At 37.9% G+C, this 17,971-nt stretch overlaps 1 protein-coding gene across 1 annotated transcript; it reads left to right on the top strand.

The window, feature by feature from the left end:
• Positions 1 to 2,125: 2,125 nt before the first annotated feature.
• On the top strand, positions 2,126 to 9,915 carry ALOX5AP (arachidonate 5-lipoxygenase activating protein). Its single transcript, XM_072404449.1, has 5 exons — positions 2,126 to 2,268; positions 6,485 to 6,584; positions 8,570 to 8,640; positions 9,049 to 9,130; positions 9,705 to 9,915. The coding sequence occupies exons 1-5, from the start codon at positions 2,199 to 2,201 to the stop codon at positions 9,865 to 9,867; spliced, it is 486 nt and encodes a 161-aa protein (XP_072260550.1). The 5' UTR covers positions 2,126 to 2,198; the 3' UTR covers positions 9,868 to 9,915.
• Positions 9,916 to 17,971: the final 8,056 nt, after the last annotated feature.

The raw sequence follows: 17,971 nt of genomic DNA, 5'->3' as shown, positions 1-17,971 counted from the left end.
ACGACGATCGTTGACCATCGTTTGTACGATCGTTCGTTGATTGTCCATGGTCTGAGCATGCGTAATGAACGAACGTTCGTTCACTTCCTGTCGTGCACATAGTTCCTCTATCGCTCAAACGATCGTATCTATTGTGTGTACAATATCTGCGAACGATCGTGTCGTTATCTGTATGTACAGGATCGGTGCTATACGATCGTTCGTAGATATCGTGCAGGAACGTTCGTCGTTCGTTTTCCAACGATAATAATTGGAAGTGTGTACGTAGCTTAACTGACGCCAATTATCTTTTTGGGTATCTGTAAAGATGACATTCTTTTGTCCAGCAATGTAAGAGTTATTCTTCTGATGGACCACCGCACTAATGTACTGTGAGCTCTGGATATAGTTGTACCGGTTCCCCACATTAAAAACATGGGAAAAGGCTGCTCCTGAACACAAATGGAATCTTAAATGATCATGGGAAACCAGTAAAACAAAGTTTCAGTGTCAGGTGGCTTTAATACATTTTTAGGCATAGAAAACGTAATGTTGTGTATAAAACATAACTATAACACATGAAAAGATTGTTGATGGTAAAAAAAGTTTTATAAAAGTTTTTAGTTCTATAATATTTCTGGTGATGCCAAATTAAATGGCACCCCAGCACACCAGCACACCAATACCATAAAGTGCATTGAGGCAGGTGATGCTACAGGTTGCTGAACAGAAGATCTGCAGGCAGAGTGGTAACAAAACTATCCCAAAACTTCTGCATTAATTAGCTTTCAGAAAAAAAGAGTGTGAGACAACCATCTCCACAAAGGTCACTCTTCTTTACAGTGGATTCAAATGTCATTTTTTGACAATGAGAAACCAAAAATATTACCAATAGGTCTGATTTATCTGAGCTCTCCAAGGCTGGAAAAGATAGATCATGGGAAAACACAGGTGATCCAGCAATAAATCACGCTTTAATAAATCAGGCTGAATGTATTACAATGTGATGCAGTTTCCATGACCCATGCAGATCTTAGAAAGGTGCTACTGAGAATTTTGGCAACCTCACAGAGTAGCAATCCAGCTTTCAAGTGATCTAATCTCCAGGAGTTGTCTCAGGCAAACCCTATTGATAGGTGGTTCACCCCCTTGACCTGCCATTGGCAGGTTTTTCATTTATATTAGGGATCAGCGAGCAAGATTTTAAAATTCAACCTCGTGTGCCATTCTTGCTTACCGAACATGTAAGCGAGAACGGCCTTTGTAAATTCGCCTATCGAGATCGAATTTTTTGGGACGTGCAAGAGCAATCAAGGGAGTGGAGCTGCCATTGATTGCTCTTGCAGCCCTGTAGTATGTGTTCTTGGATAGAGATTCTCTATCCAAGAACACAGGAGTACCGCGGCTGTGCTCATCATGAATAAATGCAGCCGTGGGAATCATCCTGTGATGATTGCCATGGCTCCATTTATTGATGAGCACAGCTGCGTTACACTGACAGGAGGAGTACCACCTGAATGCAGCCGTGGGAATCATCCTGTAATGATTTCCTCAATCTTCCGTTGGGTCCGCGAAATCCGTTCACCGAAATTTCACGGACCCATCAGACGTTCAAGGAAATTTTCGTGAAAATGTCAGAGGCATTCTCGCTCATCCCTAATTTATTTAGGCTGGTGTGGTAATATAAACAAAAGCCCATTACCCCTTATACTGTAAATGCAATAAACCTGATTCTGGTTATGATCACTAGAGCGGTAATCTAAACATTAAAAACCAAGGCATGTTATGGAGGGGGAATGATCACACAGAATTCTAGTTTTTGGAGTTCTAATGCATGTTGGAATTGATACAGTCTATTTAATGTACAGTGCTGTGTAATATGTAATATGTTGGTGCTATATATATATCTATATATATATATATATAATATTACAGTACAAGTATGCTTTCATAAGGCTGTTTTTTTTCTGATGGGATGATGTTTGATGGTCACTTGAGATAAAATTCTATGTAATCCATTTGTTAGAATGCAGAAAAAGTGAAATACATTTTACTAAATTCCAGTCTTTCTCTGTAGGTTATAATCTGAAAGGGCTGAAAGATCACAAAGTGATAAAAAAAACACTTCCTCTTTCTTTATAGATGCCACATCCCCATTCTGCAGAGTTACCTTATACTATCAGAAGCAACGCCAGAGAGATCCAGCTCCTGCCCGCACCATGGACCAAGAAATCGTGGGGAACATTGACCTGCTGGCAATTGTCACTTTGATCAGCGTTATCCAGAATAGTAAGACTGGAAAATTAAAAATGCCCTTTATAGCATATTGTGCCTGTCACCTGTACATTATATGTACGCTTTATTTTTTTCAATTGCCTGTACTTATTCCTCTTTGTTGTGTCAGTGCCTTTTAAGATTTTGTAAACCACCATGGGTGGTCTTTCTGCAAGGGTACACAGTATGGGCTACATACAAATGTATCAACCTTCTACTATGGAGCTTTTGAAGAGAAGTAGTGCATATTTGACTTTTTTATATTATATCCTGCTTATATGAGAACTGAGTTCAGAAAGTTTTTTTTAAGATTTTGTGCACCACCATAGGTGATCTTTCTGCAGGGAGCCCCAATAATTGTCTACTTACAAGTTGTTTAAGTATCAAGTTGAGTTGTGAGACATATAATAAAAGTTCAGTGTTACAATAAATTACCTTTGGCCCAATAAATGGCTGTTTTTTGTAATAATAATAATAACCCCACAGTGGTCTATACTGGTAATAAATGTGATGCATGCTACTATCAAATGATGTTGCTTTAAGGTTGGAGCCCAAGGTATCTTGCCACACCCTGAGCTCACCATTTATGTAGTTTGAGTCAACATGCACTGGATAAGGCAATTATTTCAGCAATTATCAGTCCACTTCTAACATTCCTCAACCCAATAAAATCGGTTGGCAGTTTACTATAAAGAACGTTATGAACTATATAGCCAACACTGCAATGCATTGTTCAATCTGATAATGGCCACTGCACCCCTAAAATTGTTTTTTAACTACTTATACTTGCAATAGTTTGTTAAATTTGTCATCAAGGGCTGGCATTAAAATGGGCTTTTGGAAATGATCAGGAAGGTCCATTTGTGACTACAACCTCTACTACCCCTCTTTCCGTGCCACTGGTAAGTAAAAAACTACCCACAGAGTAGCACTAAACTGGTTCTTTCTTTAGAAAGATATGTTTAGAGTAATTACAAGTAGTTTCAGGCCACGGCAGCCCCATAGAGAATGAATGGGAGCATCAGTGAACAGTATAGTACAAGTCTTGTGTCAAATCTACGGATGCTGGTTCTTTAAGTAACCAAGGTGCCAGCTACCGAGAATCAGGCCAGGATTGCATGATGCCAAGGCAAGTCTAGACCTAGCCATAATACATAGAGATTTATTCTAACATGTTGTAAAAAGATACAGATTGCAAATTGCCTTATAAAAAAATATATCCACAAAGTAAAGTATCTAAGAGTCAGTTCTAGCATGCTTCAGTGTTACATATAATAATTTAAAAAAATAGACATGTGGCCACAGTGCACAAAAAATGCACACCCACCATTGACTGTAAACTGTATATAAATACAGTCCATGCTAAAGTTAAGATAATTATTATTTATCTAGAAAAGCAACAGAAAGTGCTTGTTGGATGATTCTCCAATTCTAGTGTATTTTATAATTCTTAGGTTTTCCTTCCCTGACCTCAGTTTGCTCTGACCTCTTTGTTTTGCTCTTCATTACACTACTTGTAGTCAATAACACTACACTTCCTGGCCATGGTTATGGCCCAAACTCCAAAACTGTATCTGCCCAGCTAGATGTGGCCCTTTGTCTGACCCTGAACAGAGACCTTTCTAATGACTGGCACTGCGCCTTGGTATTTCTACATTCCTGCTGCTACCAAGAAGGACATTCTGAGCTTTACTAAAAATAAAAAAGTACTAAAAGCAGACAAAAAAACTGACAGCCAGTAAATGAGTATCTTCAGAAGGAGAGTTTAGAAGTGGCAGTCTATATGTCAGGTTTTGTTTAATGCTCAGGGTCTTAAGGGTTCTGATTTTGTTACTATATACTCATTACTGCTGTTTTATTCACATGAAATGTGTTCTATATCCTGATGCATTTACTCTTTTTTACAAACTTTTATTAATAACCCAGATGACGAAATGTTAAGTCTAAAGTACTTTAATGTATTTCATCTTCATATTTATTTATGTATGAAACGTCACATTTGCAGAAAAGACTCATAAAACTTTTGTGGTATGCTCATGATAATAATGACAATTTTTTCTCAACTGTTTTACTAGAAAAAAGAAAAAAAATAGGTTTCAGTGGATCTCTACCAGTTCATAGCTGGTCACTGTAAAAAATGCCCTTAGATTGTTGGTCGGTGGTAAAAAAAAATCCCTTAATCTGGGGAGCAGGGGAAGAATGGCCCCTGTTACATTGAGGGTCAACGGGAAAAATGCCCTCCAATGTCTGAAATGGGCCAATCCAGTAATTTAAGCAACAGAATACCTGCAAACAAAATAACAGAACTGTTATTTGAGTACCACTATAGTGTTACCCTTTGCTTTTACAATAAAGGTTATGTAGGAAGGTTAGGGGAGGGGCAGAGATGCTGGGCCAGCACAGACACTCCTAGATGAATAGAGAGCACACAAGGAGGCAGAAGGCTGTGTCAGGAGATTGACATTTTTGGAGTGTCAATTTCCTAGAAAGTCCAGGGACCTATCAGGGAAAGTCCATAAAATATCTGCAAGTAGGCATTTAAAATATTTGATTGTGCCTTTTCTGCATATTTTAAATGCTAATATTGTATAATTTATTTATTGTTTATAGGGTTAATGTTTAGATCAGTGTTTCTCAACCAGAGGTTGCTGGGATTTCTTGAGCAATGAGCAATTTGTATTTCACAGGTCAATTTATTGGACAGCAGTGATCTTTTTGTTCATCTCTAAGGGAGAATTTCTTTCCAATGGCTAGCAATGTAAGGGACATTCTTCCTACTGACCACCAGTCTAATGTACTGTGAGCTGTGGATATAGTAATTATAGTAGGGTTCCCTGAAGACCTGAACATTTTATACAGGGTTCCCTGAAGACCTGAACATTATATCCAGGGTTCCCTGAAGACCTGAACATTATATCCAGGGTTCCCTGAAGACCTGAATATTATATCCAGGTGGAACACTGCGCTCCCAAGTGCACAGCAAACTTCTATTGTGCGCGTAAGAGCAGCAAACTGCATGGCAGGAAACCACATTTGCACATGGCTACAGCCACAATCCTTCAATAGCAACCACACAGCCAAAAGCCACTTGTCATGATCTGATGCAAAAAATATTTCATAAATACAGTTAAGTTAGTGGATAAAATGCTATGGCTCACCATGGGTTTGAAATGGCCCTAAAAAGCCGTATGTAAGTTGGCTGTATCTATGCTATAAGCCAGCAATGGTGCAAGTCCAGTTGAACATAAGGACATATAATTTGTAAGGCTTTACCTATCATCGAAATATAAAAGATGTGTAAATGACATGAATTCATTCTGCTTTAGGAAGCAATATATATTATACTTTAAAGAGCTGTAAGAAAAAAAAAAACTTTTGGTTAATATGACCCCCAACCCTAATCAGCATAAACTGTCTACTGTCTTTTTTTATGGTTCATTAGTTTTGCTAAAGTACCGGTATAAATCTCTAGTGTAACATAAAAATGTTGCTTAAACAGTATAACAATTTTATATTTGTCTTTCTGATTGCACTTAAAGCTCTAATGGTTTCTCTGGGTAAATAGCACCTGATCAGTGTTACTGTAATAGGTACCAAAATGTTATCTTTAAATCAGTTTTCTAAGTTTAACTTACTTGTTATGACACTATCAGTATCGCTATCAAATGTCATATTAAAACTGGTACTTTTTTTCCTCAAGTGGTTATCGGTATATCAGCCAGCCAATGAGCATCACTGCTGAATCAGATAATATCAGCTAGGCTGGGGCTACAGGGGCAATTCTAATCTCAATTTACTGAGAAATGCAGCAATAAACATAATGAAATGTTTAGTTTAGTAAGTACACCTCTCAGTATAAAGGATTAAAAGTGTCTGTGTAGCCCTGGCCTAAAAGGATACAACTTATCCATTAACCACTTTAGTTCCACAGCTTTTTTTGGAGATGTCTTTCTGAACCTTATGAATATTTGTAATTTACCCTACGCTAGAGATTTGGTAAAAGTTTTTAATACATATTCTTTATTACTAAACTTTTTAGTCTTTATTAAAAAAAAGCAAAATTAGAATTTCCTATAATATTTCCCAAAGCAACATTTTATAGATTGCTCAGCTGCAGATACTAAAATTGTACTATTTAGGTTTTAGTTTTGTAAAAGTAGTTTGCTACATATAAGTTCATACATATGTGCTTATTGTTATAATCTGCCCTTGGTTTTTTTGTTATTTTTAGTATTCTTTGCTTTCAAAGTTGAAAATGAATCCAAAAATCAACATTCTAAGAGTTTCCAAAGAACTGGTTCCCCCGCCTTTGAGAAAGTCTACACAGCAAAGTAAGTTTGTGAAAAATCTGGAGTGCTGTCAAAGGACAAGATGACTGTTTATGCATTCCAAATGATGATGGAATTTCAAACCATCCTTTTAATACATTGCAACTTCCATGCTGGGACCGGAGTCCAATGCAGAACTGTCCATGTCCTGAACTGTGGGCAAACAGTAGGGTGGAGGTGGTGGGGGAGGGCGTTATGATGATAGAGGTGATTAGAAACACATAGTAGGAGGATTATGTATATTATTGGAGGAAGGTTTAGGAATAGAATGAGGATGATGGAAGAGGAAGAAGAGTTTGAATATGTTTAATAAAGAGGATGTTTAGGGAGAAGAAGAGGATAGAGGAAAAGGAGGTTGGAGGAGGAGAAGAGTGAGGACTATGAAAGGGATGACTGGTGAGGAGGATGGTGATGGAGGATGACCTTGTTGGAAAATAAACACATTATATTTTAAGGATTTTGTCAGTTTAAAGTTGTCAATCAGGTTGAATGAAAATGGTCGACCATGCAGTGATTTCAATTTAAATATGAACTTAACATTTAAGAAACTATTACATCTGCAGACTGCTAAAGTTGATGGAAACATTATAAAATTGCCAAAATTTGCCAATAAAATCATCAAAGTATATGTCTGTATAATCGGCACTTTGGTCTATGGTGCTGTAACCATTAGAAACACAGAGGAAAAAAACCAACAGTCTAGATTATTGTAAATATGTAAATTTTCTCCCTTAAAGTGAGAAAAGTGTACAAGCTTTGTTGAATCTTATTGCTGCCCGTAGACACAATAAAAAAGTAAATTGATGTAAATAATAAAAAAAACACAGAAAAAATTTCTTTGTCTGCGGTTTCACTGTATTTCAGGCATTTACAGGATATAATTTGTATAACTTGATATACTGTATAGAAAGTGTTTTAAGATGGAACTAAATTGGTGTTAAAAAATGCTGACAGGTAGCTTTTTGGAAAAAAAGGGATGATATAAGTCTCTTCTTTCATAACTGTTTCTTCTTTCCTGTTAACATTGTGTACACTTAGCTGCTAATGCACAGTTTATAGTATTTCTCAACACAATACTGTGCCAGGACAAAGTACCTACTGTGCACACATGTGGTAGGTAAGTCATCCTGCCCTGAAACTATTGATTTGGGTAAGATAAGGAAAGCTAATAACTCCTATCAGGTTTATTTGCTACCTATGTATTCTTTGCTTCTTTTCCTAGATACACAATAGGAAAAAGAAGGAATTCTTTGGGAAGCCTGATAGCTGGAAGCCAATCATCCATAAGAAAAAAAATCAATTGCCAGAAATGTAGAGAGGCTTGTCAAGTCAGAACTAGTGTATAGGACAGACATTTCAATAGATATGGTGGTGTTTAACCAAACGCTGTGGGTACATGGCCTACTATGGCTTTTGATAGCTTTCCCGGCCTGGAGGATCCAAGGCACAGGAGTTCCTAAAATCCCATAGAAAAGCCAAATAACCCCCAGGTGGGTGCACTGCACAGGAGAAACTCAAAACTCGTGTCCCGCCATGGCAAGGACGGAGAACAAAGAGGACTCCGGCCTGAGGCTTGTAAAGCCGGCTTCCCTTATGTCCAAGTCTGTTAGATGATAAGATGTCCCTGTAAATCATATACCTCTGAATTTCTTGTGCCCCTTTACCTGCCCAGTACACACTGTCTTTCTGTCATCTATGGATGGTAGGTGAATGGGTGTAAAGTAGCCTGGTGTTGAGGTCTTCCCAAAGAAGTAGTAGGAGATCGGATGGAATACCGCTATGTTCAGTCCACGCGCCCAGTAATGTTACTTTTAATACAATAAATCCCACAAGGTGTCTATCATAAAGCATTGTGATACAATATAGTTTTCATTTAAAATGGACAAATACTTTCTTAGTGAATGATCCTTATTTTATGATAACCATCACACCCAATAATTTCACTAAAAACGTGAATAATCATTGACTGTGTCTTTGCTTCCCTTTAGCCAAAACTGTATTGATGCTTATCCCACATTCCTCGCTGTGCTTTGGTGCGCTGGAGTATTATGTAGCCAAGGTAAAATATGCCATGTTAATTATATTATAAAACTTTGACTTATTATTGTAATTAATCAAGGGAACCTATCAAGATTTAAGAGCTGCTTTTGTTCATGCAATTAATTTTTTGGTTACCTGAATTGGTCAGCTGTATGTATTTATTCTCAACCAGTGGATGTGTAGCAGCTGGAAGGCTTTAGGAAACCTCTCCAGCTAAACAGGGATGGCCTTTGTGCCATACTCAATCCATGGACAATTGTTATAGATTGAAATGCTACGGAGAAGAGAAAACTAATAACAACCACTCCAAGTACATGTTGGCTGCAACATTATATTTTTAAGCTTCGATTTAGATATCCTTTAAAATTGGTCTTGATAAATGGCATGCTGTTAAAATAATAACTTTGTTTCTGTTTTTTATATGCAGCACCTGCAGCCTTTGCTGGCCTAATGTACTTATTTGTTCGACAGAAGTACTTTGTTGGTTATCTGGGTGAGAAGACACAGAGGTAAAACCTGCTGTTTGGTTAATATATTAAACCATGGTGTAGCACATTTAGTATTATCTGTATATGTTACTTTGTGTGATAATAAATCTTGATCATCGAATATTTACTGTAAGGCCCTGGTCCAGCAACAGTACCTGCCACACACCAGTCCCCAATCCAACTCCGCAATCTTCACCTATAGTAAGCCCCCGCTCAGCCTCAGGGGGCTGGTCACGTTTCCCAGCAAAAAGGCCTGATTTATAGGCCTGATTTATTAAAGCTCTCCAAGGCTGGAGAGGATACACTTCACACATCAGTGAAGCTGGGTGATCCAGCAAACCTGAAATGGATTTCTTAAAAATAATTTGCAACTTGTTAGCAAATTTTTTTTTAATCCTGGACCAGATCCATTACAGGTTTGCTGCATTACCCATCTTCACTGAATGATAGTGTATCTTCTCCAGCCTTGGAGAGCTTTAATAAATCAGGCCCAATGGGTGGAAGTTTATAACGGATGGGAATGGAAGGAAACATCAGGTTTGTACTGTTAGAATGATTTCCCCCATTAATTTGTTGCATTGGTTCTGTATTCTAGCACTCCCGGATATGTATTTGGAAAGCGTATCATCTTCTTCCTCTTTGCTATGTGTGTGGCTGGGATCCTCAACCATTACATCGTCATGATCTTTGGAAGTGATATGGAGATGTATATAAAAACCATCAGTAACACCATTTCTCCTTTACTCCTCATTCCATAATTGTAACCTGGCTACAGGGCTCCAGTATTAAAACTTTCATGAACTATGGCACCATTGTTTTTTGTTTTGGTTGTTATCTTTTTGATATTTTAAATTTTTCATATTTGATGTTATTCTTTGCACAAAAAAAAGTTGGATTTGTTCAAAGCATTTATTTAACATTTTGAACAAACATGAACCTGCTCCTTACATTGTTCTCCCCATCGCTATTCTTGTATATTATATTTGTAGAAGCAATGTATTATGATGTCACAGCCACACATTTCTGTGCCATCATCTGTCTTCCATTGACATCTATCTGAGCAGCTCCCATCTTCTCCTACCCTTCCTTCATCACCTCCTGGCTTTTTATTTCTATGTTTATTAAAGTAAATGTCAGCATATTACAGAATTAATTTTAGTTTGGTAAAATGCTATGAATCATGTAAAATAATCACTAATTTTAAATAAAAAAATCTTCATTTCTTTTTAATATTTAACTCCTGTTGCATTTGTAGGGTTGCAAGTTTTAAGCAGCATTTTTGTGGCCCCTTCATGCTTTACACCTACTCCAGCATGGGCCACATGGCATTTACTGTGGTGGGTTTCCTGATGATGACAACAGTGGTCCAGGCATAATAATAATAATAATAATAGGAATCATTTAGGGTTCCTATTGAAAGCTTGTGTGACCGGTGACAACACAGGAGCACAACTAGAAGACAGGGAGATTACTAGCCTATACCAGAACGTGTTATTGACCCATATATGTAAGGGGAAATGATATCTGGGCTCTCGTTATATATTTGTACATGTTACTATCTGCTCATATTTAAATTGAATTTGTTTACTAGGATGTTAAGAGGTCTTCACCAACCACACTTCCTCTTTGTTACAAATAATGATGAACATTGTGCTACAGATAACAGGTATGAAAATGCAAATAATTACCTAAAAATGAGGAACGTTGCCTGCTAATAAACTGGATACAAAGGTTAATAGAGCCAATGTTTGAAAATTGGAGCAAAAACTAGACAAGGGTCTTTATTTATAAATTATTCCCCTGTCAATTCACTCTATGTTCACCCATAATTGTCATTTATACAGATACAAGTATTTCCCAGGTTACATAGGGACTGTAGGTTTGTTCTTAAGTTGAATTTGTATGTAAGTTGGAACAGGTACATTATTTTATTAAATGCAATTAGGACAGATGTTTGTCTCAACATATTATTAGGCAGCGTGGTGTCAGTTACTGTATAAAATCCTCACTGTGAGTTATTCACAAACAAAACATCTAGCCTAGACATTCATCAACTTCTAGAGCAAGCTGTGCTTTGATATGCAAAAAGAAACAAGTGCAGAGTTTGTCTTGGTCATTAAAGGGTTACAAGAGCTTGCAATACAGCAATTTCTTCTGCAAGTCATGTGACCCTCCCCCCCTCAAGCCTCCATCCTGCACAGGGAAGCCCCATTCCTATCTAGGAGTTGTCTGTATGTCAGATGTTCTTAACTCGGGGACTACCTGTATATCATTACCTATTGTGACAGCTCTGCACTAGGTGACAGAATGAGTGACTGGGTCTGATTTATTATAGCTCTCCAAGGCTGGAGAAGATACACTTCAATGAGTGAACCTAGGACACTTCAATGAGTGAACCTAGGTGATCCAGCAAACCTGGAATTTATCTGGCCTAGGACTGAAAACATTTGCTATCAAATAGCAAATAACATTTAGGAAATCCATTCCAGGTTTGCTTGATGACCCAGGTTCACCAATGAAGTGTGTTTTAATAGGAACTAAAGCAAGGAGTAAAATTCACTTGTCAGTGAATTTCAGACTAATGGACAGGGGAATCATTCTGGAGTATGAAAATATTATTGATAATATGACAAATAAATCCTGATCCAAAATTCAGCCTCAGTTTATTATATCAATAGAAAAATGTTCTCTATGGCAAGTAATCAGATTCTAATACTGATGATGCACAAATCAGCATTCATGAATACGTCTTTATCGATAAAAATATTCCCCTAAATTAGGCTAAAGCTAGATGTCATATAAATGGCACCCGATGTCTTGAGTAAAAATCAGGCATGCATACAGCGGTTCTCTGATGCCACTTCTCAGTCCAACATGGCGGGTTGATGAATGATCACTTGGGAAAGACAGCTGTGATGTCCTATGGAGGAGAGAAGATTGGGGTGCCACTCACTCCTAACCCCCCCTCCATAAGACTGAATGGTGTTGTATGTACAGCGCTCGTTCATTCATCTGTCACCGGAAACAATCACAAAACATAATTTCTGGTGACAGTGATCTGACATCTATACAAGGATTTAGTATTGCTCCAGGTAGATATCTTTATTTGCTATGCAAATGTGTTTGGCTTTTGACTTTAGAAAAACTAGGGAGGAGGGAGGACAATAGAGAATAGATATTTATTTCACTCCAATACATGGACTATTGGAATATTGTTCCCTCACTTGTGGTCTGAGAAATATAACACTGAAAGAGTTTTGTGTTATGTCTTTTTAATAAGGGCATATATATATATAGCTTTGATCAAAAGAGATATTTAGGATTTTTTTCTACATTTTAAAACAAGATATACACATTGCATAATGTCCTGTAGGAATAGGCTCAAAGACAGAAGTATCATTTCTGCAGTACAGAAGGCTGCTCTAAGATTTGTAGGCTGATTTACGATATGTTGGTCCATTAGGTCCTGCTCATTTGTATGTCTGGTGATAAACAAAATTTAAAATATATATTTATACAGTGGTACCTTGGTATAAGTCCTAAATCCGTTCCAGATCCTTGGACTTATACCAAACAAATATTTCCCATAAGAAATAAAAGGAAAATGATTAATCTGTTCCCATAAAAAAAATCCTATTGTTATTGGCATATTATACATTGATAAGGCTGTATGAAATAATTTAAACACTGCCTAATACTGAAATACATAAATACAAAAGCAATTAGATGAAATAAATTAAAATTTTCCTCACTTTACCTTGCTAAGAAGAGTCGAGTGCCTACTAGGATGGTGCTGAGAATGGAGGAGGAGGAGATGTTATGTAATTCACAGAGAGTTATAGCGCGGGCTGTTCACTGAATGGTAGCAACTGGCGTACTGACGCTCGTGGGCAGTCGTGGCTTTGTCTCAAGAGAGGTAAATAAGGGGAGCGCGCGGTGTTATGACTCATTTTGACCCATACAAGTTCTAGCGCAAAGGTTGTATACCAAGCAAAGGTTGTATACTAAGCAAAATTTTTTGTGTACAAACAAGACTTATACCGAGTTAGACTTATTCCAAAGCAGACTTATACCGAGGTACCATTGTATATATATATATATATATATATATATATATATATTGCAGCACTGGATCCCAGGTTCGAATCTTGGCCAGGACATTATTTGCGTGGAGTTTGCAGGTTCACCCCGTGTTTGCGTGGCTTTCCTCAAGGTACTCCATTTTTGTAAAAACACATTCCAAAAACATGCAGTTAGGTTAATTGGCTTCCTCCTAAAATTGACCTTAGACTGTATTAAAGACATTTGATTATGGTAGGGACTTTGGATTATGAGCACCTTTGAGGGACTGCTAATGACATGACCATGGACTTTTGTAAAGTGCTGCTTTATATGTTGGTGATATATAAATACCATGTAGTAATACTAATAATGATAAAAAAACATGGATAAGAGCTTCAAAAATATTATCTCATAGGGAGACTTGTCATTGTATAATAATTTTGAAGGTAATGAGAAACAGCCATGTGAGGAAAATTCAGTGACAACTTAAGGTCCAAAAGACCCTCAAGCTTCAGACAAATTGATTCTTCACACAACAATGTAGTAATATCAGAAAACAGCTGCTTACAAAATCCTGCAGTGGTGACACCAGGCACATCAGTAACAGACCTGCTAAAACATTTTTATATTTGTCTAACATGTTTGCAATATTTCTGTGAAGATTCTCATTTATCCACGTCAATCTATATCTAGTAGTAGTAGTCACATTCAACTGGACTTGTTCTTGTAATGTTAAAAGCATTTTACAGCTTATCAAAACTTCAAAACAGAAGAAGCAGCTTGGATAAGCTGCGAAACGTTTCCATGTTTTATTATTGAAGAATGGAAAATATTGTGGTGGCCAACAGGTGGCGCCATAAGAGGGTAAATGTACAAAGATGATTTTCATTAAATTTTGCAATAAACAGTAACAAAAAACATAAAGACTAGACCTGAATAATGACAAATTGATGACCCTGACAAACGTACATACAGTATAGCAGACCTTACACAAAAATACACTTGAAGGACACAGTGCAGAATAAACTGTAATGTAAAAAGTCTGTTAATTAATGGAGAAACAGGCTGCTGGCCAGAAAAATGTGTTAAAAATGGTATTTCTGATCACCAGATTTATTTAGTGTGCTGTCCACCACCTTTACTTTTCAAGCAGCATTCATCACCACCACCCTGATGTAGTAGCAGAAGTGGCCACAGGGGGCCGCTAATGTTACACGTAAGTATATGGTCTTATTAGAAGTCAATGGGCTCTGACACTCACTAGTTTTAGAAATTGCAATAAAGCTGAACATAATTGTGATTAATACTCCATTCAGCTGAATGTGATTTTAGATGGTCAATTTACAGTAATTACAGTATGGTGATTACTCACTGATGACCAAAAAATGATCTCCCTAATATATAGCATTATGAAAGTGAAGATCAGAAAACAATATGGGAAATGTGTCAATGTTTCATCCAATTGCCATTTTTAATAAAGAATATGGGTCACTAGGGTGAGTGCAGAAAATTCTGTTTGTTGTGCCCCCCCCCCCTCCCCCCACTGTGTCTTCTGCAAAAAAACTTACCTGCTTACCAATTTTTTCTATAATGTACACTAAGCTGCACATTCATGGATCAGAGTTAGATCCTGGCATAGCTGGGCAGGGGAATGAAAGATCTCCCATGTGTATGCACACAGGTTAGGTCATCTCAGCTTGGCCAGTTAAGATGGCTGAAGATCTTGAACCCAGATGAAGATCCTGACAACAGCAAAAAGTTTGGTTAACAAAATTTTGGACAGACAAGTAAGTTTATTTTATTGCAGAAGAGACATAGGCTGTCCGTTTTGTATAAAACCAACCTACTTGCCCCTGAGCATTTGATCTATTATGCGTCAAGGGGGAACCAGTTATACCCAGAAAAGGGCAAACTACGACCCGTGGGCCGTATACAGCCCAATGGGGATGTTTCTCTGGCCCTTTGGGTGTTTCACCGCTCTGGCCGGTGCCACCCCAAGCACGGTCAGGAGAAGGACCACGCTGAAACACGTCCCCAGATCTAGGCCTGCGATGGGAGAGTGCACGGGTTGTGTGCAGTGACACAGCCAGCCCGCTCTCCCATCGCAAGCTCAGATCTGCGATGGGAGAGTGGGCGGGGTTTTCGAATCATGATGTCACGTTCAGGAGTGTCATGATGGCATAACCCCGCCCACTCTATCATCGACCTGGCCCCTCTGGCAAATTGTTTTTCAGATTGTGGCCCCTGGGTAAAAAAATTTGCCCACCCCTGAGTTAGACACACGGTCTCCTATTTATATACAACTCCTAATGAGTCATGTTCCACAGACCAAATTAGGTACAGGAGGTTGTGGGAAGTGGCCTTGCAAACTGACTTCTCAGACACACAATGGCAAAATTTGTGTACAATTGCACACAAATGTTCAGTCAGTTCCAAAATTCAGGAAATCTCCTACAAGATCTCAACCTACTTGTATGCAACTCGTATTCGTACTCGTACTCGTACATAAATAGTACCCCGAATCTTCTTTTCGGTGTTGGAGATGCCAGGCAGCCCAGGGCACAATGCTTCATATCTGGTGGTCGTGTCAACAGACCTATTGGCAACAAATAGGCGAAATTGGTAGGCAAATAGTTAGACTCATATAAATCTTCACTAATGCTACATCTTCTCAATGAAGTCCATAGTGTAATAACATTGTATTGGAAGTCAGCCACAATTCCCCCTATTTGACGGTGGCTGGCCAGGGTGCAAGATAGGTACCTGATGGAGAAATCCAGATACATTTCCATTGATAGGTCGGATAAGTTCATGCAAACATGGGCCATGTGGGTAGAATTTTACTATTCAGATGTATACAAAGATCCAACATGTTAATTATCCTGAGGTCTCATTATCAGGTTAATGTGTTTTGAGTGATAATGTGGGTAGTCATGTACAATTTCTGCTACATAGTGTGCACTATGTTTATTGTTTTCTGTATGATACATTGTATTTGTTTATTTTCAACTGTTTATATTGTATTTTTGAATTTTTTTTTCAATAAAGCCTGAAGTGTGAAAAAAATTACCTGCATGCAATCTTTGTACTTTTAGGTTTCTTTCTGCTTAATATGGCTGAACCCTTGAAAAAACGTTCAGGTCTCAGTGAATTCTATTCTAATTTATTAATGATATCCTTGTATCCACAATCCTTATACCAAGTCAAAGATATAACAATAAAAATAAGGAATCAGGTGCACTTAGAATTAATGACAGCTGTGGCTACTTTATATGACAACATTATTTTTTATTATTAGTAAGGAAATTAAATAAAAAACATTAATGGCAAAAAAGAACTCAGACAGAGAATTGTGCAGTGGTGCCTCACATTGACATTCAATTGAAAAAAGACTCTTCACAATGATGGCCATTTTGGAAGTTTCCTCATGCACTGGTTGTCAAAGGTGGGCTCTACTAAGTAGGTAATGGGAAGAATGTCCCATACTTTGGTGATCAGTGGGAAGCATGCCCCCCTCCCTTTCATAATCAATATCTGAAAGGACCATTGGCATGGAGTGGCAGGCAACTGTCATTACTCCAGGATCCCGAAATCACCTCTGGTGGAACCTTAGAGTTCCATAGAAAACTGCTTCAGAAGGTGTGATGTATATTTTGTAGCAATGCAGGTACCCTGCTGTTCTTATGGATTGTTTTATTGCTTAACTTTTTGTAAATTTTGTAAAATTGTAAATACTTTCCTAAGAATGGCCACAGGATGGCAACAAAAGCAAACGCTACTATGGTTTATGCCATGAACACTGCAGAGTAATGAAGAAATATTTCACACAGTAAATATGAAGTAATAAAAACACAGTCACCTACAAAATATATTAAAATGTTTTATTTTCTTTTTTGTTTATGTTCAAGATTGTTGTAACACATAAAAAAAATGTGCACACTAGTTAGACCAGCTTTGACCATAATACCATGTAATTTTCAGATCTTAGAACCGGCGTAGTTACTAAATCCACAGCTTACAGTATATTGGTGTGGTGGTCAGTAGGAAGAATGCCTCTTGCATTGATGCCAATTGGGAGGAATGCCATCCTTACAAATAGCCATGAAGATCATTGGGGTCAGGTAAACTTACCTGTGGGTAACAAATTGCTCATTGTCAAGGAACCCCTAGGAATCTCTGGAGGAACCCTGGTTGGGACACAATGAGTTAGGCTAGGATCAGACTGGTGGTGAGTTTTAAGTACGGTTACGGCTTCCCCCATGCCAGTGAACTGCTGCATCAGAGAAGCCACTAAACGTAACTTCTATCCAAGGCAGTCTAACAGAAAATTTTAAAAATGGCAGTCAAAGCTGCCCACTCTCAAATCTACAAACCATGGTTCTTTAAGATCCAGTGCCGTGGTGCGAGTGGCCAAACAGCCAGCAATGTGCCAGCCACCGGGTGCTTTGTGGGAACGTTGCTCCTGGTTGCTCTGAAGCTGCATTTACAATGAATAAAGGACTGTACAACATAAGGGTAATGATTTCTGTTTCTAGCTTATTATGTATTTAAATCAGATAAGATAACATTATAAAGTAATTGTCTATGAGCAAAACAAAAAGAAACAAAACACAAACATATTTACCCTTCACTGTTAATTAGCATAAATGGCCCTCACTGTCCTTATAATTTTTTGGTTGTATTGTGGTAATTAGGATGACCCTCATCTGCTCTTAAACATTTGCAAGCTGATTTACCTGTATTAAATTTTGTCTGGGCCTGCAAATACCATCGCTTGTCCAGATCTGTTTTGTGTTCTCA

This window comes from Pyxicephalus adspersus, chromosome 1 (genome assembly GCF_032062135.1).
Source record: "Pyxicephalus adspersus chromosome 1, UCB_Pads_2.0, whole genome shotgun sequence".
Taxonomy (NCBI): domain Eukaryota; kingdom Metazoa; phylum Chordata; class Amphibia; order Anura; family Pyxicephalidae; genus Pyxicephalus; species Pyxicephalus adspersus.
This window is presented reverse-complemented; position numbering and strand designations above follow the sequence as displayed.